At 43.1% G+C, this 25,499-nt stretch overlaps 1 protein-coding gene and 18 non-coding genes across 19 annotated transcripts; all 19 read left to right on the top strand.

Annotated features, from left to right (window-relative positions):
- Positions 1-2,266: 2,266 nt before the first annotated feature.
- On the top strand, positions 2,267-7,295 carry si:dkey-87k14.1 (leucine-rich repeat transmembrane protein FLRT2). Its single transcript, XM_028394712.1, has 2 exons — positions 2,267-2,823; positions 4,107-7,295. The coding sequence occupies exon 2, from the start codon at positions 4,521-4,523 to the stop codon at positions 6,540-6,542; it is 2,022 nt and encodes a 673-aa protein (XP_028250513.1). The 5' UTR covers positions 2,267-2,823; positions 4,107-4,520; the 3' UTR covers positions 6,543-7,295.
- A 4,411-nt stretch (positions 7,296-11,706) lies between these two features.
- Positions 11,707-11,780, top strand: trnat-agu (transfer RNA threonine (anticodon AGU)). The gene has a single exon. It is a non-coding gene; the product is annotated as a tRNA-Thr (tRNA).
- Positions 11,781-12,110: 330 nt separating this feature from the next.
- Positions 12,111-12,184, top strand: trnat-ugu (transfer RNA threonine (anticodon UGU)). Its single transcript has one exon. It is a non-coding gene; the product is annotated as a tRNA-Thr (tRNA).
- A 937-nt stretch (positions 12,185-13,121) lies between these two features.
- trnat-agu (transfer RNA threonine (anticodon AGU)) lies at positions 13,122-13,195 on the top strand. Its single transcript has one exon. It is a non-coding gene; the product is annotated as a tRNA-Thr (tRNA).
- Positions 13,196-13,525: 330 nt separating this feature from the next.
- On the top strand, positions 13,526-13,599 carry trnat-ugu (transfer RNA threonine (anticodon UGU)). The gene has a single exon. It is a non-coding gene; the product is annotated as a tRNA-Thr (tRNA).
- A 937-nt stretch (positions 13,600-14,536) lies between these two features.
- Positions 14,537-14,610, top strand: trnat-agu (transfer RNA threonine (anticodon AGU)). The gene has a single exon. It is a non-coding gene; the product is annotated as a tRNA-Thr (tRNA).
- Positions 14,611-14,940: 330 nt separating this feature from the next.
- trnat-ugu (transfer RNA threonine (anticodon UGU)) lies at positions 14,941-15,014 on the top strand. Its single transcript has one exon. It is a non-coding gene; the product is annotated as a tRNA-Thr (tRNA).
- A 1,519-nt stretch (positions 15,015-16,533) lies between these two features.
- trnat-agu (transfer RNA threonine (anticodon AGU)) lies at positions 16,534-16,607 on the top strand. The gene has a single exon. It is a non-coding gene; the product is annotated as a tRNA-Thr (tRNA).
- Positions 16,608-16,936: 329 nt separating this feature from the next.
- On the top strand, positions 16,937-17,010 carry trnat-ugu (transfer RNA threonine (anticodon UGU)). The gene has a single exon. It is a non-coding gene; the product is annotated as a tRNA-Thr (tRNA).
- A 937-nt stretch (positions 17,011-17,947) lies between these two features.
- On the top strand, positions 17,948-18,021 carry trnat-agu (transfer RNA threonine (anticodon AGU)). The gene has a single exon. It is a non-coding gene; the product is annotated as a tRNA-Thr (tRNA).
- Positions 18,022-18,351: 330 nt separating this feature from the next.
- trnat-ugu (transfer RNA threonine (anticodon UGU)) lies at positions 18,352-18,425 on the top strand. Its single transcript has one exon. It is a non-coding gene; the product is annotated as a tRNA-Thr (tRNA).
- A 937-nt stretch (positions 18,426-19,362) lies between these two features.
- Positions 19,363-19,436, top strand: trnat-agu (transfer RNA threonine (anticodon AGU)). The gene has a single exon. It is a non-coding gene; the product is annotated as a tRNA-Thr (tRNA).
- Positions 19,437-19,766: 330 nt separating this feature from the next.
- trnat-ggu (transfer RNA threonine (anticodon GGU)) lies at positions 19,767-19,840 on the top strand. Its single transcript has one exon. It is a non-coding gene; the product is annotated as a tRNA-Thr (tRNA).
- Positions 19,841-22,151: 2,311 nt separating this feature from the next.
- trnat-agu (transfer RNA threonine (anticodon AGU)) lies at positions 22,152-22,225 on the top strand. The gene has a single exon. It is a non-coding gene; the product is annotated as a tRNA-Thr (tRNA).
- Positions 22,226-22,555: 330 nt separating this feature from the next.
- trnat-ugu (transfer RNA threonine (anticodon UGU)) lies at positions 22,556-22,629 on the top strand. Its single transcript has one exon. It is a non-coding gene; the product is annotated as a tRNA-Thr (tRNA).
- Positions 22,630-23,566: 937 nt separating this feature from the next.
- Positions 23,567-23,640, top strand: trnat-agu (transfer RNA threonine (anticodon AGU)). Its single transcript has one exon. It is a non-coding gene; the product is annotated as a tRNA-Thr (tRNA).
- A 330-nt stretch (positions 23,641-23,970) lies between these two features.
- trnat-ugu (transfer RNA threonine (anticodon UGU)) lies at positions 23,971-24,044 on the top strand. Its single transcript has one exon. It is a non-coding gene; the product is annotated as a tRNA-Thr (tRNA).
- Positions 24,045-24,981: 937 nt separating this feature from the next.
- Positions 24,982-25,055, top strand: trnat-agu (transfer RNA threonine (anticodon AGU)). The gene has a single exon. It is a non-coding gene; the product is annotated as a tRNA-Thr (tRNA).
- A 330-nt stretch (positions 25,056-25,385) lies between these two features.
- trnat-ugu (transfer RNA threonine (anticodon UGU)) lies at positions 25,386-25,459 on the top strand. Its single transcript has one exon. It is a non-coding gene; the product is annotated as a tRNA-Thr (tRNA).
- Positions 25,460-25,499: the final 40 nt, after the last annotated feature.

The following is a 25,499-nucleotide window of genomic DNA, read 5'->3' as shown; positions in this document are numbered from 1 at the left end:
ATACAAGAGCTTGCTTATTAAATGTCACTTTGCTGATTTCCAACAATATCTTGAGTGTGCTCCATGCTCCACCTCTTTGACCATATTTGGATTGACCAGGAGTTAACTGGACTCAGGTATTGCTGAGATAGCGTTGGCCATAGCCTCCACACTGAGCAGCAAACCTAATCTTCTGAAAACCAAGAGGTTCATTCATCTTTATTCTTTAGTAGTGACTGAAAGCTGCTCACATTGCTGCTGAGATCATGTGATTACCTATTCTGGAGTTAACAGTGTTTCAGTCCTGATAACCATTATCTACTGCTCAGCCACAGGTCACACACTACATGTAACTCTTTCTCCTTGGCCCTTCAGCTGCTGTGGAAGAATTTATCAATTAAGTATTCTTTCTGTGTCTTAACTTCTCATCTGCATGTCCTGGTCCCACTTGTTAATCTGTGCAATGTCAGAGCAAGTAAGGCTCTAGTCTCTCCTAAAAAAGCAGAAAAGGTAGGTGTTCACATTTTAGTACTTCTGTTTCCCTCATCCTTGTGTTTCTGTTTATATGCCTGAAATATGGTCTCTGGTTAGCTCACAAGATTTTTACTTTTTTTTTTTACTTTTTACTGACAAACCTACAGTATATTACGCTATAGTAAACACCCCATAATTATTTAGTTTTATAGACTCCGTTGCTACCAAGTGGCTAAATGGGACAACAGAAGATACTGGGGACAGTAAACATCATTACATTGAACTGGTGCAACACCTAGGTGAGGTGATTCTGTAGCATGTGACGCTGGTGTTTGGCAAATGTAATATGAGCTGGATATCTCTAAGCCACAGAAATGACTAGTGGGCACAAAACCAAGACTCCTGGGTGAAAGTCCCTGATGTCAGGTGTGCTGTTCTGGCATCCTGTGTTAAATTAACCATGTGTTGTTTCTGGTTTAGAGGATTATTGAGGGAGTGAAGTGTTTATATTTGAAGCTGAGTTTGAGTTAGCAGCACATTAGCTTTTTAGTTCTGGTTTTTAAAATTTATAGATTATATTAGTGAAGATTGACCTGCTGAACAAAACATGTACACTACAGTAAAAAGTTTGGGCACACCTTCTCCTTCAATGGTTTTCTTGATTTTTATCATGATCTGTATTGTACACTAATATATAAGACATAAAAACAATAAAGAAACACATATGGAATTATGTAATAAACAAATGTTAGATAAACCAGAATATGTTTTATATTTTAGATTCTTTTGAAATAAGGGCCCCAGCCCTGTGATATGCTGGTGACCTCTCTCAATCAGGTCCATGATATTGTCACCTGGAATGGTTTTCAGTTAAGAGATATGCTTAAGTAAAGTACTGAAAGTAAAGAGAAATGACAGTCAATCATCACAGACATGAAGGTCAGGTAGCCTGGAACATTTCAGTGACTTTTAATGTGTGTTCAAGTACACTTGCGAAAAAAAAAAATCAAATGCAAACACACCTGCAGAATATGTATGGGTTATTTGACCAAGGAGGAAAGTGATGGAGTGCTGCATCAGATGATCTCCATCACTTGACCTAACCCTAAAAGCTGTCATCCAGACAAAAAGAGGCCACCTTAAAGCATCTAAAATATAAAACATTTTTTTGTTGTGTTCTATCATAGCTCTGATGTCTTTAGTATTATTCTACTATACAGATAATAGTACAAGTGATTAAAAACCATTAAATGAGAAGGTTTGTCCAAGCGCTTGACTGGTAGTGTAGGCATCATTATATTTGTTTGTCATGAAATCAAATTTGCAGCAGATGATAACTGCCGTGTGGCCTTCAAACAAATGAAACAGACCCGGAGGGCCAAAGGGTTTTAACCTTGATAACCATAAATTCACACCTGTCTTCTGTAGAAATGGCCTTAAATCAAGCTGTAGTGCCTTTTAACATTTCAGGTTTTTGATGTGATGAACGAATGTAAATCAATCTAATGTAGCATGAATGCTGGTGGCTTCCTTGCAGTTTTGAATTAAGGGTTGGGAGAGTGTAACAACAATGTAATTAGGGATGGACATGGTAAAAAAAAAGGAAAAAAAGAAAAAAAAACTTTCTGATTTTCTTTCCCACTGTATATTTGCTTCCTTTATTTTCAGTTGATCACTTGGTAGAAATGTTGTGATAACACACACGCACACACAGTGTAAACCAAGAGTGAGAGCGAGAGAGAGAGAGAGAACGAGTGAGTGAGGGAGACAAAGGTGGCTGTGAGAGAAGTGTGTGTATGAGCAGAGTGAGAGAGAAACGCAGAGAGCGCGCGTTAACAGAGACAGGGTGAGTGTTGGGGCTCCGGGAGGAACCAGGCAGCCTCTGAAACACTTACACAGATATGGACTTTATATCCGGGGCTGCCAGCGGCGGAGCGGCGGGGGTCAGGCTGGTAGCCTCCAACTCTTCTCTTCTCTCTGCTTCGTGTCTCTTTGTCCTCCTCTGAGGGCAGCGGAGGAACTTCACCGGTGGCTCCGGAGCAGCGGCCGACACGCTTACAAGGCGTAGTAGTGTTCACGAGTAGGCAAGGAGCGAGGGGGGAAAGATGCGGAGCGGACCGCTTGTGACATAAACTTCCTTTTTAATATTATCACTGGCTTATTCTGTCAGGAGCATGCACATTAGGCGTAATGTCACATTTTTTCCTCTACCGGAAAACCAAGTGAGACGAGCCCGCATCTGCAGCGGGAGCGGGGAGCGGACGCAGCGGGCAGGATGCAGACTTTGCGCGCGGTGTGAGCGCAGCAGTCTGCGGACAGCGCAGCAGACGGGCTGGATGTGAAGCAGCAGTACCTTCTGCTTTCCTGAAGGTAAGGAAAAAAAATAGTTTGACGAAAAACACTTTGTTTTCCCAGTCTTTATATATATTTTTTTATTGTCCAAACAAGTGTTGGGTTACAGAAAGAATAGCCTATATCTACCTATTAATTAAACACTTTATTTGATTTTTACTCTTTATGTATTGTATCATATTCTCACATGTTACATATTAGTAGATATTTAAAGCATTGACATATTTAATACAGGGAAAAATACTGGGATGGACTGTGCGCTCTCTTAAGGCGCAAAACAAATGCCTGCCAGTTCATTGCCTAAACTGGGACGGTGCACAAAGGCTGTCTCTCTAAATGTAGGCTTTGCGCAGGGGCACGTGAACTTAGGGGTTGTGCTATTGGGGTTGATGCCAAAGACCCTGCTGATATTTACCTCAGTGTGGTCGGGTCACCATAATTGGACTCAGTTTGATGCCTTGTTTGCCCCCGCCACCACCCCACCCCCCACCCCCCACCACCACCACCAAGGAACATTACATAACTATTGAACCGTCTTGGCCAGAAATCAATGCAATCTGTCAACAGGCTGCTGCTGCTGCTGCCTAGTGATATTTTATCAATCACCAGTACCACCCAGCTAACAACTACTAATAATACATTATTATCAGAAATTTTCTATTAAACTCAACTTAAAAGAGCTGCAGTTTTTTTCTTTAAATCTAAAACAGGTGGGTACTTTTATTTAAATCTTATGACCTTGCAGGCACAGTAGCACCTTTCCCTAATTGTAAAGAGGCCTCCATCGATCTTAGTATTTGTCCCTGTGCAAGGAATTTGTCTCATCTTATCTCTGCTGACAGGCTGTGTTCATCACCATCCAGCACGCCTTCTCTCCTCCAGCACAGCTGAACTTAACAAATCAGGGGAGGACAGGAATGCAGAAGTCTAATCTAGCAATAATTAGGAGCAAATATTTGGCTTGGTACTGGTCTTATTATCTGCCACATTATCTGATGGCAGAATCCTTGAAGGCTAGATTTGGATAATGGATTCACAGTGCTTGTGGCTTCACATCTTATTGCCTGGAAAAAAACAGTTTTTAACAACCTGTGTTTTAAGTTTTTACATTTTTATTTTAAATGTAAATGAAGAACGTAACAATTCAAATTCATTTGTATGCACAGTGCTTCTCCCCCAGTTTAGAATGCCTCACAATGCACTGTGGCATATAGAGTGGGAGACAAATTATTTGGTCTTTGGTAGAAGCATTTTAAAGGAAAGAAGTACTGATTTTCCCCATTATTCTTCTTTCACAACAGGCTTCTGGGTCCAAATGTCAAGCCAGAGACGCTTTTTATTATTCTGGAACCAGCAGTGTGTGACGAGAAAAGGAAATGAAGCAAGAAAGGGACATCAAATGATAAGCCTCCGGTGTGTACATGACACCATCAGCACCAAGCACTGTGGAGAGAGAGAGCTCTACCCGATGGTGAAAGAGGGTGAAAATGTGATGAACTTCACTAATGTCGCCCAGCTCAGCTATGGACCATAGCTGGCAAAGGAATAATATTGCTTAATGAGATCATTGCTCTTGTGTTGGGAAGCATAAGACAACCAATTACGAAGGGATTACTCAAGACCTTCTGCAGCACACCAGGCTGGACACAGTGGTGTTATTAAGCCTGATTTCTTACCATTTCTTTCATCTTTCTGTTTTTCCTGATCTGTTTGAAATGGAGATACAGTGGCGTTTATGGAATAAGGACTGGTTCTCCTTCATAAGACCGTGGCTACCTATACTGTTAGGCCTTCATCTTCAGTTCTCCCGGGCCTCCAATTGTCCCGAGGAGTGCCGCTGTGATCGCACCTTTGTTTACTGCAATGAGCGGAGCCTGACCTCAGTGCCTCTGGGAATCGGTGAGGGTTATAAGACCCTCTACCTCCACAACAACCAAATCAATAACGCTGGCTTTCCTTTGGAGCTCCACCATGTGTCTTCTGTGGAAACTGTTTATCTGTATGGCAACCAGCTAGATGAGTTCCCGATCAACTTACCAAAAAATGTAAAGGTCCTTCATCTGCAGGAGAACAACATACAGACTATCTCCAGAGCAGCTCTGGCACAGCTTCTTTGGCTGGAAGAGCTGCACTTGGATGATAACTCCATTTCAACCGTAGGGGTGGAGGAAGGAGCCTTCCGTGAGGCTGTGAGTCTTAAGATGCTCTTCCTCACCAAAAACCACCTAAGCAGTGTGCCTATCGGTCTCCCAGATGATTTAAAAGAACTGCGACTGGATGAAAACCGTATTGCAGTGATTGCAGAAGAAGCATTTAGAAATGTCACCCGGCTGGAACGTCTCTTATTGGATGGAAACCTGTTGACAGATGAAGGGATCTCACCGGGAATATTTCAGGACCTGGTCACCCTGAGGGAGCTGTCCCTGGCCCGCAACTCACTTACTTACCCTCCCCCGTTCCTCCCCGGGGAAATGCTTGTCAAATTAAACTTTCAAGAAAATCAGATAAACCAGATCCCTGCCAAAGCATTTGCAGGGTTGTACAAGCTGGAGAGGCTGGATATTTCTACCAATCAGCTGCAGTCTTTGGTACAAGGGGTTTTTGATGGCCTTGTAAGTCTCAGACAGCTCACTGTACGAAACAACCTTTGGCTGTGTGACTGCAGCATCAGATGGGTGGTGTCATGGTTGAAGTCTCTGCCTGCCTCGCTTAATGTGCGTGGCTTCATGTGCCATAAACCTGAAAAGTACAGGGGCATGGTGATTAGGGAGCTTACTGCTGAGCTAATGCAGTGTCCAGAGAGCACATCCCTAGCCCCAGACCCCACCTCACCTACTGATACTGCTCTGATCCCATCTTTGCCCTCCTCCACAGATGCCCCTTTGATAACTAGGCATGTTTCCTCCTCCACCAGGACACCATTCCCCATACAACCCACTCTCTACACTGTCTATACAACAAGAGAAGGAGGACTAAGGACTAAGCAACCTTTGGTTCCCCGAAAGGAAAGTCTACAGGTCACATTTGCCATACTAAATGGGTCAGCTATCCACGTGAGCTGGGTGGCTGCATTTCCAGTCACTGCCTACAAAGTGACCTGGGCCAGGATGGGCCCCAGTCTGACTGGTGACACAGTAAGGGAGAGGATAGTGGGTGGGGAACACAGAGGGATCCGACTGGCCAACCTGGAACCTAAGTCCACCTATCGGATCTGTGTCATTCCTTTGGATGCATTCAATAACTATCGACCCAAAGATGATACAGTGTGTACCGAGGCCATGACAACGGCGGCCCTGTTTAGCCCCGATGACAACAACAAGAGACGGTCAGGTCCTGAGCAGGCTGCTCAACAAGAACACAGTTCGCCTTTCTTGCTTGCAGGGTTGATCGGTGGGGCCGTGATTGTGGTACTGGTAGTTCTGCTTGGCGTCTTCTGTTGGCATATGCACAAGAAAAGCTGCTCTAAGTCCTCAGCAAAGTGGAAATACAACCGTGGGCGCAGAAAAGATGACTATTGCGAGGCAGGCACCAAGAAAGATAATTCCATTCTGGAAATGACTGAAACAAGCTTCCAGATAGTCTCACTAAACAACGAACAGCTCCTCAAGGGAGATTTCCGCATTCAGCCTATTTACACCCCTAATGGGGGCATCGGCTTCCGAGACTGCCCTCTGGGGAACAACAGCACAGTCTACTGCAAGAACAATGTTCAGGATGCAGACTTTTGTCACACATGATAGTTTTGGAGCATCAGGAGCATTTTTACTGACAACTACCCACACTTTACTGACACTGTACAGTGTGAATATTATTTGAAACCCCTGTGTCTTCAAGAAATGTAATTTATACAACAGACTGGATGATAGCTTTTATATTAACAACGCTAGATTTATAAGTTATTGGTTTTTGAAAATGTGCTGTTTCAGTTCTGTGCACACACACATAAACAAATGAGATTAATTTCCTTCTAAATATTAAACCTCATTTATTTTAGTTTTTCAGTTAAATATTTTGAAAATCATTGTATACTGTGACCATACCAGATCTACAAAATGGGCTTAGAAAAGTGAAAAAAAAAGAAAAAAAACAGCTGATAAAATTTAATATGAGAGAGGGAGAAAAGAGACAGGCACAATTTAACCATACTCACCACTAGAGGGTGCAGTTTTCTGCCAGCCACACTGGCTGTGACTGAGTCATCACACTTGTACGACACGATGTTTAATAACAGCCTGCACTCAAAAGAATTTTATATTCCTGCAGTAGGAGAACACATTTTTTATGTTTTGCTCTTTGCATCAAAAAGAAATTTTAAAGGTCACAGTCATTAAACACTCACAGAAAGTGGCAGGCTGCAGTGCTTTCACCTGCTTTCCAAGATTAATATAATATCAGCGTTAAGAGGTCATGTTATTAGCGCTAGCTGTGTTTGTGGATGTCACAGAAGGAGCAGCAAAAAAAATCCCACATTTGCTGTATGTTTTAACACATTATGGGCCTTTTTTGTTCAGCAAAAACAATGTTATGGTATCAGCTTACAATGTATTTTAAATTCATGTTTTGTTTTTTTGCACAAAATATATCCTGTATATACATTCAATTGTTGTTGAGCAAACATCTTGCTCTGAATTATTTATTTACCTCATTACATGTTTAATTAAAGCATAGGCTATCTCCAAATGTGAACTTATTCCTCATTGTGTCTGAGAAAATTCACAGATTTATAAGAGCATTGGTGTGATAGAAACGGGGTCCTTTAAGGATTTGCAGTACAAGCTCAAATGTTACAAAGGGATTGCATTCTATGTCTACTGATTCTTATCTCAATGCTGCACAGCTGTGGGCATAGATTTACAACTATTTTCCATGGCCTGAACCTGTGGTAAACAACATTAGTTCAGCTTTAAATAAATGCAACATTTTCTAATGTTTTCTAAATCGTTTTAAGTGTATTTCTTTTAAAAATAAGACAAATGCCCATATAATCATTCAAATAGTTAATGTGTCTTCATAGCCAGTGCACTGCTTCTTTTGGGAGATTCTTTAGGATTAGGACTGCCTGGCCTTTGGTTAACTGCTCCAGGTGTGCGTCATCCTGGAGTAGCTGGTGTATTTGTTCAGCCAGGCAGTCATGGAATAAGGTCAGCATCTTTAGCCAGAAGACATGGATTATACCAGGGCCTCCTGCTGCCCAGTTCTTTTCTGTCAAAGACCGTTTCTGGAATGTGTGTCATTGTGACTTTGACTGCATTTTGCTCAGGGTGATTACTGTGTTCAGTTTGTAGGTCCAGTAACTACCGAGCACCGTCTCAGATATTTACCGTTTATATTGAGAATGCTGTAATCCATTTTGGTGCATTTCAGCACTGCAATCTATTTGCTGCAACTGTATTGAAGCAAGAATTCAAAAAATATGGAATATATAAAAATGAAATGTGAAGTTCAAAATGAGGAAGACAGCTATTATAATGAGTTGTCTTATTATATTAGACGTGGAAGTAGAAGTAAGTACCGGTATCTTGTCTTCCACTAAACAATATACTTCTTCTCTGGTGTGACCTCTCTGGATGTTGTTTGCTTGTTATTGTTGTCATCACTACTACAGTACATAGTCACGAAAATACAATGCACCTTACGTACGATGTGGCACATGCAAAAAAAAACAAAAAAAATGCAAACACCAAATCTGTGAAGCCTATTATTTTAGAAACTGAAGATTTTCGGGAAACACTTTATTTGCATTTTTGCCATTCTTATGATGCCTTGTGCATTTGTAAATACTGTTAAAGGTCGGGTAGGAGATTTCATTCTGATGCACTTTTTGTTAAATTAGTGTAACCTCTCTTTACAATCCGATAGCAATCGATTAGTTCGGCAGTTTCGCTTTAAAACGAAGAATATTAATCACCTGTGGAAGCTATAAAACACTAAAAACATCAGCCAATCCTACGAGGCGCCCCTGCGCGTATAGTTGGCTGGTTGTCACTCTCTTCCTGCTCTGCGCGCACCAGAGAGGTGTGTGCATGGCCGAAGTCACAGACTGGTTGGGATGCGTGGCTTGGGAGTGAGCTCCGAGAGAAAGGGGCGTGTGTTTACTTACAAAATCTGGCTGACTCTCACTGAGTTTTCAAAATCTTCTACCCTACCTTTAAGGCTACAGTGCTGCCAGTTTTTACTTTTGGTTGAACTAGTAACTATGTTATGTAAGTTTACTCTCAGTTGTGACAGTAAGCAAAATAGTTCATAAACATGAGTTTTTTATAGTAAGAATATAATATTCTGTACATGTCTGTAGTAGTAAGTTTTATTTGTCTGTGTTTGAGCACTAGGCTGTTTTACCTGCGATTGATTTATGGTGCTCAAAACACTATAAAAATACTCCCTACAACAATAATCTGAGTGTAAATCCACATTGTTTTCTGATACCAGTGAGAAAAAACAAGGCTTTGTTCAGCTTTAATTGTATTTGTCTCACATTTTAAGTGCAGTTCAATCTTTAGTAGATTTAAAGCCTAAAGAAAACATTCTAGTGACTAGAGAAAATCTTTATATATAAAGTATAAATGGTGGAGTGGAGACACAGGATACTGTACTCCCTTGGTCAAAGTGCCTTGGGGACAAAAGGATCCTCTTACTCAGATACTGTCTAAAGTGTTTTAGATAGTATTTAATCTTACTGATGGCCATAGATCCATAGTGCCAGTGAAGAAGACATGAGATATTTATAATATATTTTAGTAGATACACATACTGGCAGGGAAAAGCGACAGCAGAGAGGGCTAAAACATTCTGTAACTTTCCATGAGAAGTATATTTTTTATTTGTATCAGCCAAATCCACACTTGTGCTCTTCTGGTTTATTATATTTTGGGTTGTATTTTTCACCAGTGTAATGATTCTAAGTGTTAACTTTGAGACCAGAAAAGGGTCTACCCTGGGGCCCTCTCCAGAATAGACATCCGAACTAGGTGCACAAACCACTTTAACTGACTCCTCTCAATGCAGTAGAGCAGTGCTCTACTTGGAGTAGACCGACCTTCCTGACCCTGTCTCAAGAGAATCGGGCCACTCTACAGAGGAAACGTATGTAGTCTGCATTTATTCACAGTTTTTTGATCTCATAGCTTGTGGCTATAGGTGAGGGTAGGAACTTATATCGACTTCTTCTTCAATATGTGCTGCTACGAGCAGCCTGCAGTTGTTAGATAATATTCAAAAGAGCACTCTTTGGCATTGAGCTCAATTTGTGGAGTCAAGTGGGTTCAAGCCCCACTAGTGTCTTTGCATGTATTTCTACTTGTTTAATTTATTTGCATATCAAATGTGGGGGTCTTTATAAACAAAGCATGATTAAAACTGATGGTGATCATCCTGGATTTCAAGTTTACACAATGTCATCTACAGTAACTGGTGCTGTGACTTAGTTGGTCAAAGTGCCCTGCTGCTGTATCAGGCACTGTGGCTTAGTTTGTTAAAGTTAAAGCAAGTCTAAGACTGGTTGAAGAATGCAAATCAAGCTTCAAAGTGTTTTTTATCACTGCTTCACCTTTTGACTCCTTTTGAAAGAGAAGGACTAACAAATAGTGTATCTGGCTTTTACTTCTTACCTTTTCTAGGAGGACAGAAGCCTTCATGTGGAGGTGTACAGGAAACCCACACTCATGGACCGGTACTTGCTGTTTGACTCCCACCACCCACTGGAACATAAGCTGGGAGTTATCTTTGACTTCTATTTGTCTGTAACAAAAAAGAATTTCCCCTCAGGGATAAATAAAGTAAATCTGATCTGATTCTGATTCTGACCAGGACCCTGCAGCACAAAGCTCACACCAGCTCAGAGGGGAATAACAAGGAGTAACAACACATCAGGTAAGCATGTGGCTGTCCCAACCGGTTTTGACCCTCGTCAAAACCACAAAGACAAGACCCACCAACAACAGAAAAATGGACAACAACCAGCTGAGGAAGAATAGTCACCCCATATGTGTCAAGAATGTCAGAGAAACTCTGCAGGATTTTGAATAAGCATGACATCCTGGTCCATTTTAAACCAATGACAACACTAAGACTGAAGGACACACTCTTTTGTATGTCAACTTTTGTAACTGTTGCGCCTGTCTTTTTTGTGCAAAATATGTTTGTGGTCTGTTTTTCGTTACAGGCCAAACAACTAATTGGGCCATCCTGGACTCCCAGCGACTACTCATTGCTTTATCAGGTGCTGTGCCATAGTAGGTCATTTTCATTCAAAAGGGTTGAAGTGAGGCAACTGGACTTTTGGAGTTTTCTTGAAGACATTTCTCTGCTCCTCCAAGCAGCTTCACCAGTTCTAACTGTTTGGTGGGGAAACATGATTTATATGTGGTGGAGGACCTCAGTGGGTGGGTCTGTGAGAAACTCACCAACAGTAGTGCTAAATGTCTCCATAGTTACCTGTGTTGGTCCGACTGTCTGTCTGGTGTATCTAACCACTGGTTATAACGACTATGAAACTACAGGGGGGCTGTGGTGGCGGGAGAGGCTGATAGTCCATTGTTCTTGCTGGGCACATGTGACTTGGAGTCAAACTTTGGAGGTCTAGTTGATCGTTAGGGTTTGAATGGGGGTGAAACCTGCTAGGAAGGGATGAAAGGTAATCTATGGAGTTTAGTGCAGTGAGGAATGCTTTGATCTCTATATTAGCTGTACTACCAGCTTTATCCAGGAGGGGCCATTCTGTGTCTCTATGGACTCCCTAAGATACACAAAGATGGAGTTCCTCTTAGACCCATCGTATGCAGCGCTAATTCAGTTACATATAACTTTGCGGATAAAATCAAACAGATTATAATGGACAGATGACACCATGGTACCTCTTGATGTAACTTCGCTTTTCACACAGCTCTCTCCAATGCTGCATCAGGCGCTGTGGCTTAGTTGGTCAAAGCGCCTGTCTAGTAAACAGGAGATCCTGGGTTCAAATCCCAGCAGTGCCTTTGTGTCTGCTTTCCAGATATTTTAATGGGATGCAGATCACACTTGTTACACTTGCTCTGGGGTGGCAGTGTAACTAATGAACATGAGGCTGAAGACAAATAATATTAATCAGTTACTATTATCACCTTCTATTCCATAAGAAAAAGAATTGCATCCTTATGATGCACTGTCATGCAAACTTGCTTAGGACGTCAAAGTGCTGGCATGCCAGCACTGACCAACACACTCTTTTGTATGTCAACTTTTGTAACTTTATAGACAAAGCATGAGTAAGACAAGTTGTAGCGACCATCCCGGATTCCAGTATAATAGTATGTAGCATACCTCAAGGCGCTGAGGCTTAGTTGGTCAAAGCGCCTGTCTTGTAAACAGGAGACCCTGGGTTCAAATCCCAGCAGTGCCTTTCTGTTTTTTTGTGCAAAATATGTTTGTGGTCTGTTTTTCGTTACAGGGCAAACAACTAATTGGGCCATCCTGGACTCCCAGCGACTACTCATTGCTGTATCAGGTGCTGTGCCATAGTTGGTTAAAGCACCTGAAATTATTGTGGTGTGGATCAGACATGTTGATGAAGATTCTCAGTAATCTAGGTCATTTTCATTCAAAACGGTTGAAGTGAGGCAACTGGACTTTTGGAGTTTTCTTGAAGACATTTCTCTGCTCCTCCAAGCAGCTTCACCAGTTCTAACACTTTGGTGGGAAAACATGATTTATATGTGGTGGAGGACTTCAGTGGGTGGGTCTGTGAGAAACTCACCAACAGTGGCTCTAAATGTCTCCATAGTTACCTGTGTTGGTCTGACTGTCTGTGTCTGGTGTATCTAACCACTGGTTATAACGACTATGAAACTACAGGGGGGCTGTGGTGGCGAGACAGGCTGATAGTCCATTGTTCTTGCTGGGCACATGTGACTTGGAGTGAAACTTTGGAGCTCTAGTTGATGGCCCATCGTTAGGGTTTGAATGGGGGTGAAACCTGCTAGGAAGGGATGAAAGGTAATCTATGGAGTTTAGTGCAGTGAGGAATGCTTTGATCTCTATATTAGCTGTACTACCAGCTTTATCCAGGAGGGGCCATTCTGTGTCTCTATGGACTCCCTAAGATACACAAAGATGGAGTTCCTCTTAGACCCATCGTATGCAGCGCTAATTCAGTTACATATGATGTGGCCAAACATCTAGCAGTCATCCTGTCTCCATTGGTGGGCAACACGCCACACCATGTACACAACTCACAGGACTTTGCGGATAAAATCAAACAGATTATAATGGACAGATGACACCATGGTACCTCTTGATGTAACTTCGCTTTTCACACAGCTCTCTCCAATGCTACATCAGGCGCTGTGGCTTAGTTGGTCAAAGCGCCTGTCTAGTAAACAGGAGATCCTGGGTTCAAATCCCAGCAGTGCCTTTGTGTCTGCTTTCCAGATATTTTAATGGGATGCAGATCACACTTGTTACACTTGCTCTGGGGTGGCAGTGTAACTAATGAACATGAGGCTGAAGACAAATAATATTAATCAGTTACTATTATCACCTTCTATTCCATAAGCAAAAGAATTGCATCCTTATGATGCACTGTCATGCAAACTTGCTTAGGACGTCAAAGTGCTGGCATGCCAGCACTGACCAACACACTCTTTTGTATGTCAACTTTTGTAACTTTATAGACAAAGCATGAGTAAGACAAGTTGTAGCGACCATCCCGGATTCCAGTATAATAGTATGTAGCATACCTCAAGGCGCTGTGGCTTAGTTGGTCAAAGCGCCTGTCTTGTAAACAGGAGACCCTGGGTTCAAATCCCAGCAGTGCCTTTCTGTTTTTTTGTGCAAAATATGTTTGTGGTCTGTTTTTCGTTACAGGTCAAACAACTAATTGGGCCATCCTGGACTCCCAGCGACTACTCATTGCTGTATCAGGTGCTGTGCCATAGTTGGTTAAAGCACCTGAAATTATTGTGGTGTGGATCAGACATGTTGATGAAGATTCTCAGTAATCTAGGTCATTTTCATTCAAAACGGTTGAAGTGAGGCAACTGGACTTTTGGAGTTTTCTTGAAGACATTTCTCTGCTCCTCCAAGCAGCTTCACCAGTTCTAACACTTTGGTGGGAAAACATGATTTATATGTGGTGGAGGACTTCAGTGGGTGGGTCTGTGAGAAACTCACCAACAGTGGCTCTAAATGTCTCCATAGTTACCTGTGTGGGTCTGACTGTCTGTGTCTGGTGTATCTAACCACTGGTTATAACGACTATGAAACTACAGGGGGGCTGTGGTGGCGAGACAGGCTGATAGTCCATTGTTCTTGCTGGGCACATGTGACTTGGAGTGAAACTTTGGAGCTCTAGTTGATGGCCCATCGTTAGGGTTTGAATGGGGGTGAAACCTGCTAGGAAGGGATGAAAGGTAATCTATGGAGTTTAGTGCAGTGAGGAATGCTTTGATCTCTATATTAGCTGTACTACCAGCTTTATCCAGGAGGGGCCATTCTGTGTCTCTATGGACTCCCTAAGATACACAAAGATGGAGTTCCTCTTAGACCCATCGTATTCAGCGCTAATTCAGTTACATATGATGTGGCCAAACATCTAGCAGTCATCCTGTCTCCATTGGTGGGCAACACGCCACACCGTGTACACAACTCACAGGACTTTGCGGATAAACTCAAACAGATTATAATGGACAGATGACACCATGGTACCTCTTGATGTAACTTCGCTTTTCACACAGCTCTCTCCAATGCTGCATCAGGCGCTGTGGCTTAGTTGGTCAAAGCGCCTGTCTAGTAAACAGGAGATCCTCGGTTCAAATCCCAGCAGTGCCTTTGTGTCTGCTTTCCAGATATTTTAATGGGATGCAGATCACACTTGTTACACTTGCTCTGGGGTGGCAGTGTAACTAATGAACATGAGGCTGAAGACAGATAATATTAATCAGTTACTATTATCACCTTCTATTCCATAAGCAAAAGAATTGCATCCTTATGATGCACTGTCATGCAAACTTGCTTAGGACGTCAAAGTGCTGGCATGCCAGCACTGACCAACAGACTCTTTTGTATGTCAACTTTTGTAACTTTATAGACAAAGCATGAGTAAGACAAGTTGTAGCGACCATCCCGGATTCCAGTATAATAGTATGTAGCATACCTCAAGGCGCTGTGGCTTAGTTGGTCAAAGTGCCTGTCTTGTAAACAGGAGACCCTCGGTTCAAATCCCAGCAGTGCCTTTCTGTTTTTTTGTGCAAAATATGTTTGTGGTCTGTTTTTCGTTACAGGGCAAACAACTAATTGGGCAATCCTGCACTCCCAGCGACTACTCATTGCTGTATCAGGTGCTGTGCCATAGTTGGTTAAAGCACCTGAAATTATTGTGGCGTGGATCAGACATGTTGATGAAGATTCTCAGTAATCTAGGTCATTTTCATTCAAAACGGTTGAAGTGAGGCAACTGGACTTTTGGAGTTTTCTTGAAGACATTTCTCTGCTCCTCCAAGCAGCTTCACCAGTTCTAACACTTTGGTGGGAAAACATGATTTATATGTGGTGGAGGACTTCAGTGGGTGGGTCTGTGAGAAACTCACCAACAGTGGCTCTAAATGTCTCCATAGTTACCTGTGTTGGTCTGACTGTCTGTGTCTGGTGTATCTAATGTTGTGACCTAATCTGGTCACCCCGGATTCCCAGACTCCGTCCCCGAAGCACAGAACATTGAATGAAAACCAGTACTGATCAGTTTCAGTTTCGCCTTTATAAAGGGAGAATGCACAGCTCAATACAGACCCCTCGATCTGCTCCTGCAGCTGACCATTTGCATTCTGTCCGTCCCATGCATTAGGCTCGTTTTATTAATCTCTCAAGGTGTGGTTACATTTACATAGAAAGGCATAAAAGGTAATGTTTTTCAGTGAAACATGCATATTCAATAATCACAAGGTGGAAGGCGTATACGAAACTAAAAGACATTGAAGTTCTCCCACTCACATCTCAGATGTGAGGGTGTGTGTGTATTTCACAGATCCTCCTGTTACGGCCTTGAGTATATCTTGTCTCTTTGGTTACATCTCTGGGTCAACTAGGGGTTTGCAGTTCGAATATCTAAACACATCATTAAACATCAGAATGCTTTATGACCTCAGTCAGAGGTCACGATCTATGAGCAACCATACACTTTTACCATATGTGCAGACAAACATATATTTTGACCAAGTTTGACCATATATTTCCACACTAACCACTGGTTATAACGACTATGAAACTACAGGGGGGCTGTGGTGGCGAGACAGGCTGGTAGTCCATTGTTCTTGCTGGGCACATGTGACTTGGAGTGAAACTTTGGAGGTCTAGTTGATGGCCCATCGTTAGGGTTTGAATTGGGGTGAAACCTGCTAGGAAGGGATGAAAGGTAATCTATGGAGTTTAGTGCAGTGAGGAATGCTTTGATCTCTATATTAGCTGTACTACCAGCTTTATCCAGGAGGGGCCATTCTGTGTCTCTATGGACTCCCTAAGATACACAAAGATGGAGTTCCTCTTAGACCCATCGTATGCAGCGCTAATTCAGTTACATATGATGTGGCCAAACATCTAGCAGTCATCCTGTCTCCATTGGTGGGCAACACGCCACACCATGTACACAACTCACAGGACTTTGCGGATAAAATCAAACAGATTATAATGGACAGATGACACCATGGTACCTCTTGATGTAACTTCGCTTTTCACACAGCTCTCTCCAATGCTGCATCAGGCGCTGTGGCTTAGTTGGTCAAAGCGCCTGTCTAGTAAACAGGAGATCCTGGGTTCAAATCCCAGCAGTGCCTTTGTGTCTGCTTCCAGATATTTTAATGGGATGCAGATCACACTTGTTACACTTGTTCTGGTGTGGCAGTGTAACTAATGAACATGAGGCTGAAGACAAATAATATTAATCAGTTACTATTATCACCTTCTATTCCATAAGCAAAAGAATTGCATCCTTATGATGCACTGTCATGCAAACTTGCTTAGGACGTCAAAGTGCTGGCATGCCAGCACTGACCAACACACTCTTTTGTATGTCAACTTTTGTAACTTTATAGACAAAGCATGAGTAAGACAAGTTGTAGCGACCATCCCGGATTCCAGTATAATAGTATGTAGCATACCTCAAGGCGCTGTGGCTTAGTTGGTCAAAGCGCCTGTCTTGTAAACAGGAGACCCTGGGTTCAAATCCCAGCAGTGCCTTTCTGTTTTTTTGTGCAAAATATGTTTGTGGTCTGTTTTTCGTTACAGGGCAAACAACTAATTGGGCCATCCTGGACTCCCAGCGACTACTCATTGCTGTATCAGGTGCTGTGCCATAGTTGGTTAAAGCACCTGAAATTATTGTGGTGTGGATCAGACATGTTGATGAAGATTCTCAGTAATCTAGGTCATTTTCATTCAAAACGGTTGAAGTGAGGCAACTGGACTTTTGGAGTTTTCTTGAAGACATTTCTCTGCTCCTCCAAGCAGCTTCACCAGTTCTAACACTTTGGTGGGAAAACATGATTTATATGTGGTGGAGGACTTCAGTGGGTGGGTCTGTGAGAAACTCACCAACAGTGGCTCTAAATGTCTCCATAGTTACCTGTGTGGGTCTGACTGTCTGTGTCTGGTGTATCTAACCACTGGTTATAACGACTATGAAACTACAGGGGGGCTGTGGTGGCGAGACAGGCTGATAGTCCATTGTTCTTGCTGGGCACATGTGACTTGGAGTGAAACTTTGGAGGTCTAGTTGATGGCCCATCGTTAGGGTTTGAATGGGGGTGAAACCTGCTAGGAAGGGATGAAAGGTAATCTATGGAGTTTAGTGCAGTGAGGAATGCTTTGATCTCTATATTAGCTGTACTACCAGCTTTATCCAGGAGGGGCCATTCTGTGTCTCTATGGACTCCCTAAGATACACAAAGATGGAGTTCCTCTTAGACCCATCGTATGCAGCGCTAATTCAGTTACATATGATGTGGCCAAACATCTAGCAGTCATCCTGTCTCCATTGGTGGGCAACACGCCACACCGTGTACACAACTCACAGGACTTTGCGGATAAACTCAAACAGATTATAATGGACAGATGACACCATGGTACCTCTTGATGTAACTTCGCTTTTCACACAGCTCTCTCCAATGCTGCATCAGGCGCTGTGGCTTAGTTGGTCAAAGCGCCTGTCTAGTAAACAGGAGATCCTCGGTTCAAATCCCAGCAGTGCCTTTGTGTCTGCTTTCCAGATATTTTAATGGGATGCAGATCACACTTGTTACACTTGCTCTGGGGTGGCAGTGTAACTAATGAACATGAGGCTGAAGACAAATAATATTAATCAGTTACTATTATCACCTTCTATTCCATAAGCAAAAGAATTGCATCCTTATGATGCACTGTCATGCAAACTTGCTTAGGACGTCAAAGTGCTGGCATGCCAGCACTGACCAACACACTCTTTTGTATGTCAACTTTTGTAACTTTATAGACAAAGCATGAGTAAGACAAGTTGTAGCGACCATCCCGGATTCCAGTATAATAGTATGTAGCATACCTCAAGGCGCTGTGGCTTAGTTGGTCAAAGCGCCTGTCTTGTAAACAGGAGACCCTGGGTTCAAATCCCAGCAGTGCCTTTCTGTTTTTTTGTGCAAAATATGTTTGTGGTCTGTTTTTCGTTACAGGGCAAACAACTAATTGGGCCATCCTGGACTCCCAGCGACTACTCATTGCTGTATCAGGTGCTGTGCCATAGTTGGTTAAAGCACCTGAAATTATTGTGGTGTGGATCAGACATGTTGATGAAGATTCTCAGTAATCTAGGTCATTTTCATTCAAAACGGTTGAAGTGAGGCAACTGGACTTTTGGAGTTTTCTTGAAGACATTTCTCTGCTCCTCCAAGCAGCTTCACCAGTTCTAACACTTTGGTGGGAAAACATGATTTATATGTGGTGGAGGACTTCAGTGGGTGGGTCTGTGAGAAACTCACCAACAGTGGCTCTAAATGTCTCCATAGTTACCTGTGTGGGTCTGACTGTCTGTGTCTGGTGTATCTAACCACCGGTTATAACGACTATGAAACTACAGGGGGGCTGTGGTGGCGAGACAGGCTGATAGTCCATTGTTCTTGCTGGGCACATGTGACTTGGAGTGAAACTTTGGAGGTCTAGTTGATGGCCCATCGTTAGGGTTTGAATGGGGGTGAAACCTGCTAGGAAGGGATGAAAGGTAATCTATGGAGTTTAGTGCAGTGAGGAATGCTTTGATCTCTATATTAGCTGTACTACCAGCTTTATCCAGGAGGGGCCATTCTGTGTCTCTATGGACTCCCTAAGATACACAAAGATGGAGTTCCTCTTAGACCCATCGTATGCAGCGCTAATTCAGTTACATATGATGTGGCCAAACATCTAGCAGTCATCCTGTCTCCATTGGTGGGCAACACGCCACACCGTGTACACAACTCACAGGACTTTGCGGATAAAATCAAAAAGATTATAATGGACAGATGACACCATGGTACCTCTTGATGTAACTTCGCTTTTCACACAGCTCTCTCCAATGCTACATCAGGCGCTGTGGCTTAGTTGGTCAAAGCGCCTGTCTAGTAAACAGGAGATCCTGGGTTCAAATCCCAGCAGTGCCTTTGTGTCTGCTTTCCAGATATTTTAATGGGATGCAGATCACACTTGTTACACTTGCTCTAGGGTGGCAGTGTAACTAATGAACATGAGGCTGAAGACAAATAATATTAATCAGTTACTATTATCACCTTCTATTCCATAAGCAAAAGAATTGCATCCTTATGATGCACTGTCATGCAAACTTGCTTAGGACGTCAAAGTGCTGGCATGCCAGCACTGACCAACACACTCTTTTGTATGTCAACTTTTGTAACTTTATAGACAAAGCATGAGTAAGACAAGTTGTAGCGACCATCCCGGATTCCAGTATAATAGTATGTAGCATACCTCAAGGCGCTGTGGCTTAGTTGGTCAAAGTGCCTGTCTGGTAAACAGGAGACCCTGGGTTCAAATCCCAGCAGTGCCTTTCTGTTTTTTTGTGCAAAATATGTTTGTGGTCTGTTTTTCGTTACAGGGCAAACAACTAATTGGGCAATCCTGCACTCCCAGCGACTACTCATTGCTGTATCAGGTGCTGTGCCATAGTTGGTTAAAGCACCTGAAATTATTGTGGCGTGGATCAGACATGTTGATGAAGATTCTCAGTAATCTAGGTCATTTTCATTCAAAACGGTTGAAGTGAGGCAACTGGACTTTTGGAGTTTTCTTGAAGACATTTCTCTGCTCCTCCAAGCAGCTTCACCAGTTCTAACACTTTGGTGGGAAAACATGATTTATATGTGGTGGAGGACTTCAGTGGGTGGGTCTGTGAGAAACTCACCAACAGTGGCTCTAAATGTCTCCATAGTTACCTGTGTTGGTCTGACTGTCTGTGTCTGGTGTATCTAACCACTGGTTATAACGACTATGAAACTACAGGGGGGCTGTGGTGGCGAGACAGGCTGATAGTCCATTGTTCTTGCTGGGCACATGTGACTTGGAGTGAAACTTTGGAGGTCTAGTTGATGGCCCATCGTTAGGGTTTGAATTGGGGTGAAACCTGCTAGGAAGGGATGAAAGGTAATCTATGGAGTTTAGTGCAGTGAGGAATGCTTTGATCTCTATGTAGAGAAGGTTGAAGCAAGGCGTCTGGACTTGTAGAGTTTTCTAGAAGACGTTTCGCTGCTCATCCAAGCAGCTTCATCAGTTCTAACTGTTTGGTGGGGAAACATGGTTTATATGTGGTTACAGACCTCAGTGGGTGGGTCTGGGTAAAACTTAAAAAAACTTAAAAAACAATAGCACTAAATGTTTCCATACTTACCTGTGATGTTCTGGCTGACTGGGCCAGGTGTGTCTGACGACTGGCTAACGACTATGAAACTGCCGGAGGGGGACTGGTTGACAGCCCTTTGTTCTTACTGTGATTATGTGCAAACTTCCTGGGAATGGATGGAATCACTGCATTGTATGTGGTAGAAAGATGATGTCTGAGGCCACCACCTCTGTTAAGGGAAGGTTTTTCCAGCTTAACATAGATGGCTTCCTTGACTCCTCTTTCATACCACCTTTCCTCTCTGTCTAAAATGTGAACATTGTTGTCCTCAAAGGAGTGTCCTTTGTCTTTGAGGTGGAGGTGAACAGCTGAGTCTTGTCCTGAGGAGGTGGCTCTCCTGTGCTGAGCCATTCTTCTGTGGAGTGGTTGTTTAGTTTCTCCAATGTACAGATCAGAACATTCCTCACTGCACTGGACTGCATATATCACATTACTGTGTTTCTCCCTGGGAATCTTATCCTTCGGGTGAACCAGTCTCTGTCTCAGTGTTGTCATAGGTTTGAAATGGACCGGGATGTCATGGTTGTTGAAGATCCTGCGGAGTTTCTCTGATACTCCTGACACATATGGAATGGAGATGTTCTTTCTCCGCCTGGTGTTGTCCTTCTTCTTGTTGTTGGGGGGTCTTGTTTTTGTGGCTTTGATGAGTGCCCACTTCGGGTAGCCACATGTTTGCAGGGCCTTCCTGATGTGGTGTTGCTCCTTCTTCTTCCCCTCTGAGCTGGTGGGTACAGTTTGTGCTCTGTGCTGCAAGGTCCTGATGACTCCCAGTTTGTGTTCCAGTGGGTGGTGTGAATCAAACAACAGATACTGGTCCGTGTGTGTGGGTTTCCTGTACACTTCCACATTGAGGCTCCTGTCCTCCTCAATGTGTACTGTGCAGTCCAAGAAGGCCAGATTGTTGTCCTTAGTGTCCTCGCGAGTGAACTTGATGTTGTTATCCACTGCGTTGATGTGTTCTGTGAACCGTTCCACTTCGTTGGTCTTGATTTTAACCCAGGTGTCATCCACATATCTAAACCAGTGGGTGGGGGTGGTTCCAGGATAGGAACTCAGGGAAACGTCTTCTAGAAAACTCTACAAGTCCAGACGCCTTGCTTCAACCTTCTCTACGTATGATGACCTGGATGACTGAGAATCTTCATCAACAATTTGATCTCTATATTAGCTGTACTACCAGCTTTATCCAGGAGGGGCCATTCTGTGTCTCTATGGACTCCCTAAGATACACAAAGATGGAGTTCGTCTTAGACCCATCGTATGCAGCGCTAATTCAGTTACATATAATGTGGCCAAACATCTAGCAGTCATCCTGTCTCCATTGGTGGGCAACACACCACACCGTGTACCCAACTCACAGGACTTTGCGGATAAAATCAAACAGATTATAATGGACAGATGACACCATGGTACCTCTTGATGTAACTTCGCTTTTCACACAGCTCTCTCCAATGCTGCATCAGGCGCTGTGGCTTAGTTGGTCAAAGCGCCTGTCTAGTAAACAGGAGATCCTGGGTTCAAATCCCAGCAGTGCCTTTGTGTCTGCTTTCCAGATATTTTAATGGGATGCAGATCACACTTGTTACACTTGCTGTAGGGTGGCAGTGTAACTAATGAACATGAGGCTGAAAACAAATAATATTAATCAGTTACTATTATCACCTTCTATTCCATAAGAAAAAGAATTGCATCCTTATGATGCACTGTCATGCAAACTTGCTTAGGACGTCAAAGTGCTGGCATGCCAGCACTGACCAACACACTCTTTTGTATGTCAACTTTTGTAACTTTATAGACAAAGCATGAGTAAGACAAGTTGTAGCGACCATCCCGGATTCCAGTATAATAGTATGTAGCATACCTCAAGGCGCTGTGGCTTAGTTGGTCAAAGCGCCTGTCTTGTAAACAGGAGACCCTGGGTTCAAATCCCAGCAGTGCCTTTCTGATTTTTTGTGCAAAATATGTTTGTGGTCTGTTTTTCGTTACAGGCCAAACAACTAATTGGGCCATCCTGGACTCCCAGCGACTACTCATTGCTGTATCAGGTGCTGTGCCATAGTTGGTTAAAGCACCTGAAATTATTGTGGTGTGGATCAGACATGTTGATGAAGATTCTCAGTAATCTAGGTCATTTTCATTCAAAACGGTTGAAGTGAGGCAACTGGACTTTTGGAGTTTTCTTGAAGACATTTCTCTGCTCCTCCAAGCAGCTTCACCAGTTCTAACTCTTTGGTGGGGAAACATGATTTATATGTGGTGGAGGACCTCAGTGGGTGGGTCTGTGAGAAACTCACCAACAGTAGCTGTAAATGTCTCCATAGTTACCTGTGTTGGTCTGACTGTCTGTGTCTGGTGTATCTAACCACTGGTTATAACGACTATGAAACTACAGGGGGGCTGTGGTGGCGAGACAGGCCGATAGTCCATTGTTCTTGCTGGGCACATGTGACTTGGAGTGAAACTTTGGAGCTCTAGTTGATGGCCCATCGTTAGGGTTTGAATGGGGGTGAAACCTGCTAGGAAGGGATGAAAGGTAATCTATGGAGTTTAGTGCAGTGAGGAATGCTTTGATCTCTATATTAGCTGTACTACCAGCTTTATCCAGGAGGGGCCATTCTGTGTCTCTATGGACTCCCTAAGATACACAAAGATGGAGTTCGTCTTAGACCCATCGTATGCAGCGCTAATTCAGTTACATATAATGTGGCCAAACATCTAGCAGTCATCCTGTCTCCATTGGTGGGCAACACACCACACCGTGTACCCAACTCACAGGACTTTGCGGATAAAATCAAACAGATTATAATGGACAGATGACACCATGGTACCTCTTGATGTAACTTCGCTTTTCACACAGCTCTCTCCAATGCTGCATCAGGCGCTGTGGCTTAGTTGGTCAAAGCGCCTGTCTAGTAAACAGGAGATCCTGGGTTCAAATCCCAGCAGTGCCTTTGTGTCTGCTTTCCAGATATTGTAATGGGATGCAGATCACACTTGTTACACTTGCTGTAGGGTGGCAGTGTAACTAATGAACATGAGGCTGAAAACAAATAATATTAATCAGTTACTATTATCACCTTCTATTCCATAAGAAAAAGAATTGCATCCTTATGATGCACTGTCATGCAAACTTGCTTAGGACGTCAAAGTGCTGGCATGCCAGCACTGACCAACACACTCTTTTGTATGTCAACTTTTGTAACTTTATAGACAAAGCATGAGTAAGACAAGTTGTAGCGACCATCCCGGATTCCAGTATAATAGTATGTAGCATACCTCAAGGCGCTGTGGCTTAGTTGGTCAAAGCGCCTGTCTTGTAAACAGGAGACCCTGGGTTCAAATCCCAGCAGTGCCTTTCTGATTTTTTGTGCAAAATATGTTTGTGGTCTGTTTTTCGTTACAGGCCAAACAACTAATTGGGCCATCCTGGACTCCCAGCGACTACTCATTGCTGTATCAGGTGCTGTGTAATAGTTGGTTAAAGCACCTGAAATTATTGTGGTGTGGATCAGACATGTTGATGAAGATTCTCAGTAATCTAGGTCATTTTCATTCAAAACGGTTGAAGTGAGGCAACTGGACTTTTGGAGTTTTCTTGAAGACATTTCTCTGCTCCTCCAAGCAGCTTCACCAGTTCTAACTCTTTGGTGGGGAAACATGATTTATATGTGGTGGAGGACCTCAGTGGGTGGGTCTGTGAGAAACTCACCAACAGTAGCTGTAAATGTCTCCATAGTTACCTGTGTTGGTCTGACTGTCTGTGTCTGGTGTATCTAACCACTGGTTATAACGACTATGAAACTACAGGGGGGCTGTGGTGGCGAGACAGGCTGATAGTCCATTGTTCTTGCTGGGCACATGTGACTTGGAGTGAAACTTTGGAGCTCTAGTTGATGGCCCATCGTTAGGGTTTGAATGGGGGTGAAACCTGCTAGGAAGGGATGAAAGGTAATCTATGGAGTTTAGTGCAGTGAGGAATGCTTTGATCTCTATATTAGCTGTACTACCAGCTTTATCCAGGAGGGGCCATTCTGTGTCTCTATGGACTCCCTAAGATACACAAAGATGGAGTTCGTCTTAGACCCATCGTATGCAGCGCTAATTCAGTTACATATAATGTGGCCAAACATCTAGCAGTCATCCTGTCTCCATTGGTGGGCAACACACCACACCGTGTACCCAACTCACAGGACTTTGCGGATAAAATCAAACAGATTATAATGGACAGATGACACCATGGTACCTCTTGATGTAACTTCGCTTTTCACACAGCTCTCTCCAATGCTGCATCAGGCGCTGTGGCTTAGTTGGTCAAAGCGCCTGTCTAGTAAACAGGAGATCCTGGGTTCAAATCCCAGCAGTGCCTTTGTGTCTGCTTTCCAGATATTTTAATGGGATGCAGATCACACTTGTTACACTTGCTGTAGGGTGGCAGTGTAACTAATGAACATGAGGCTGAAAACAAATAATATTAATCAGTTACTATTATCACCTTCTATTCCATAAGAAAAAGAATTGCATCCTTATGATGCACTGTCATGCAAACTTGCTTAGGACGTCAAAGTGCTGGCATGCCAGCACTGACCAACACACTCTTTTGTATGTCAACTTTTGTAACTTTATAGACAAAGCATGAGTAAGACAAGTTGTAGCGACCATCCCGGATTCCAGTATAATAGTATGTAGCATACCTCAAGGCGCTGTGGCTTAGTTGGTCAAAGCGCCTGTCTTGTAAACAGGAGACCCTGGGTTCAAATCCCAGCAGTGCCTTTCTGATTTTTTGTGCAAAATATGTTTGTGGTCTGTTTTT

The sequence above is a fragment of the Parambassis ranga genome, chromosome 22, assembly GCF_900634625.1.
Source record: "Parambassis ranga chromosome 22, fParRan2.1, whole genome shotgun sequence".
NCBI lineage: Eukaryota > Metazoa > Chordata > Actinopteri > Ambassidae > Parambassis > Parambassis ranga.
Note: the sequence above shows the minus strand (reverse complement) of the source record. Positions and strands in the feature narration are given on the sequence as shown.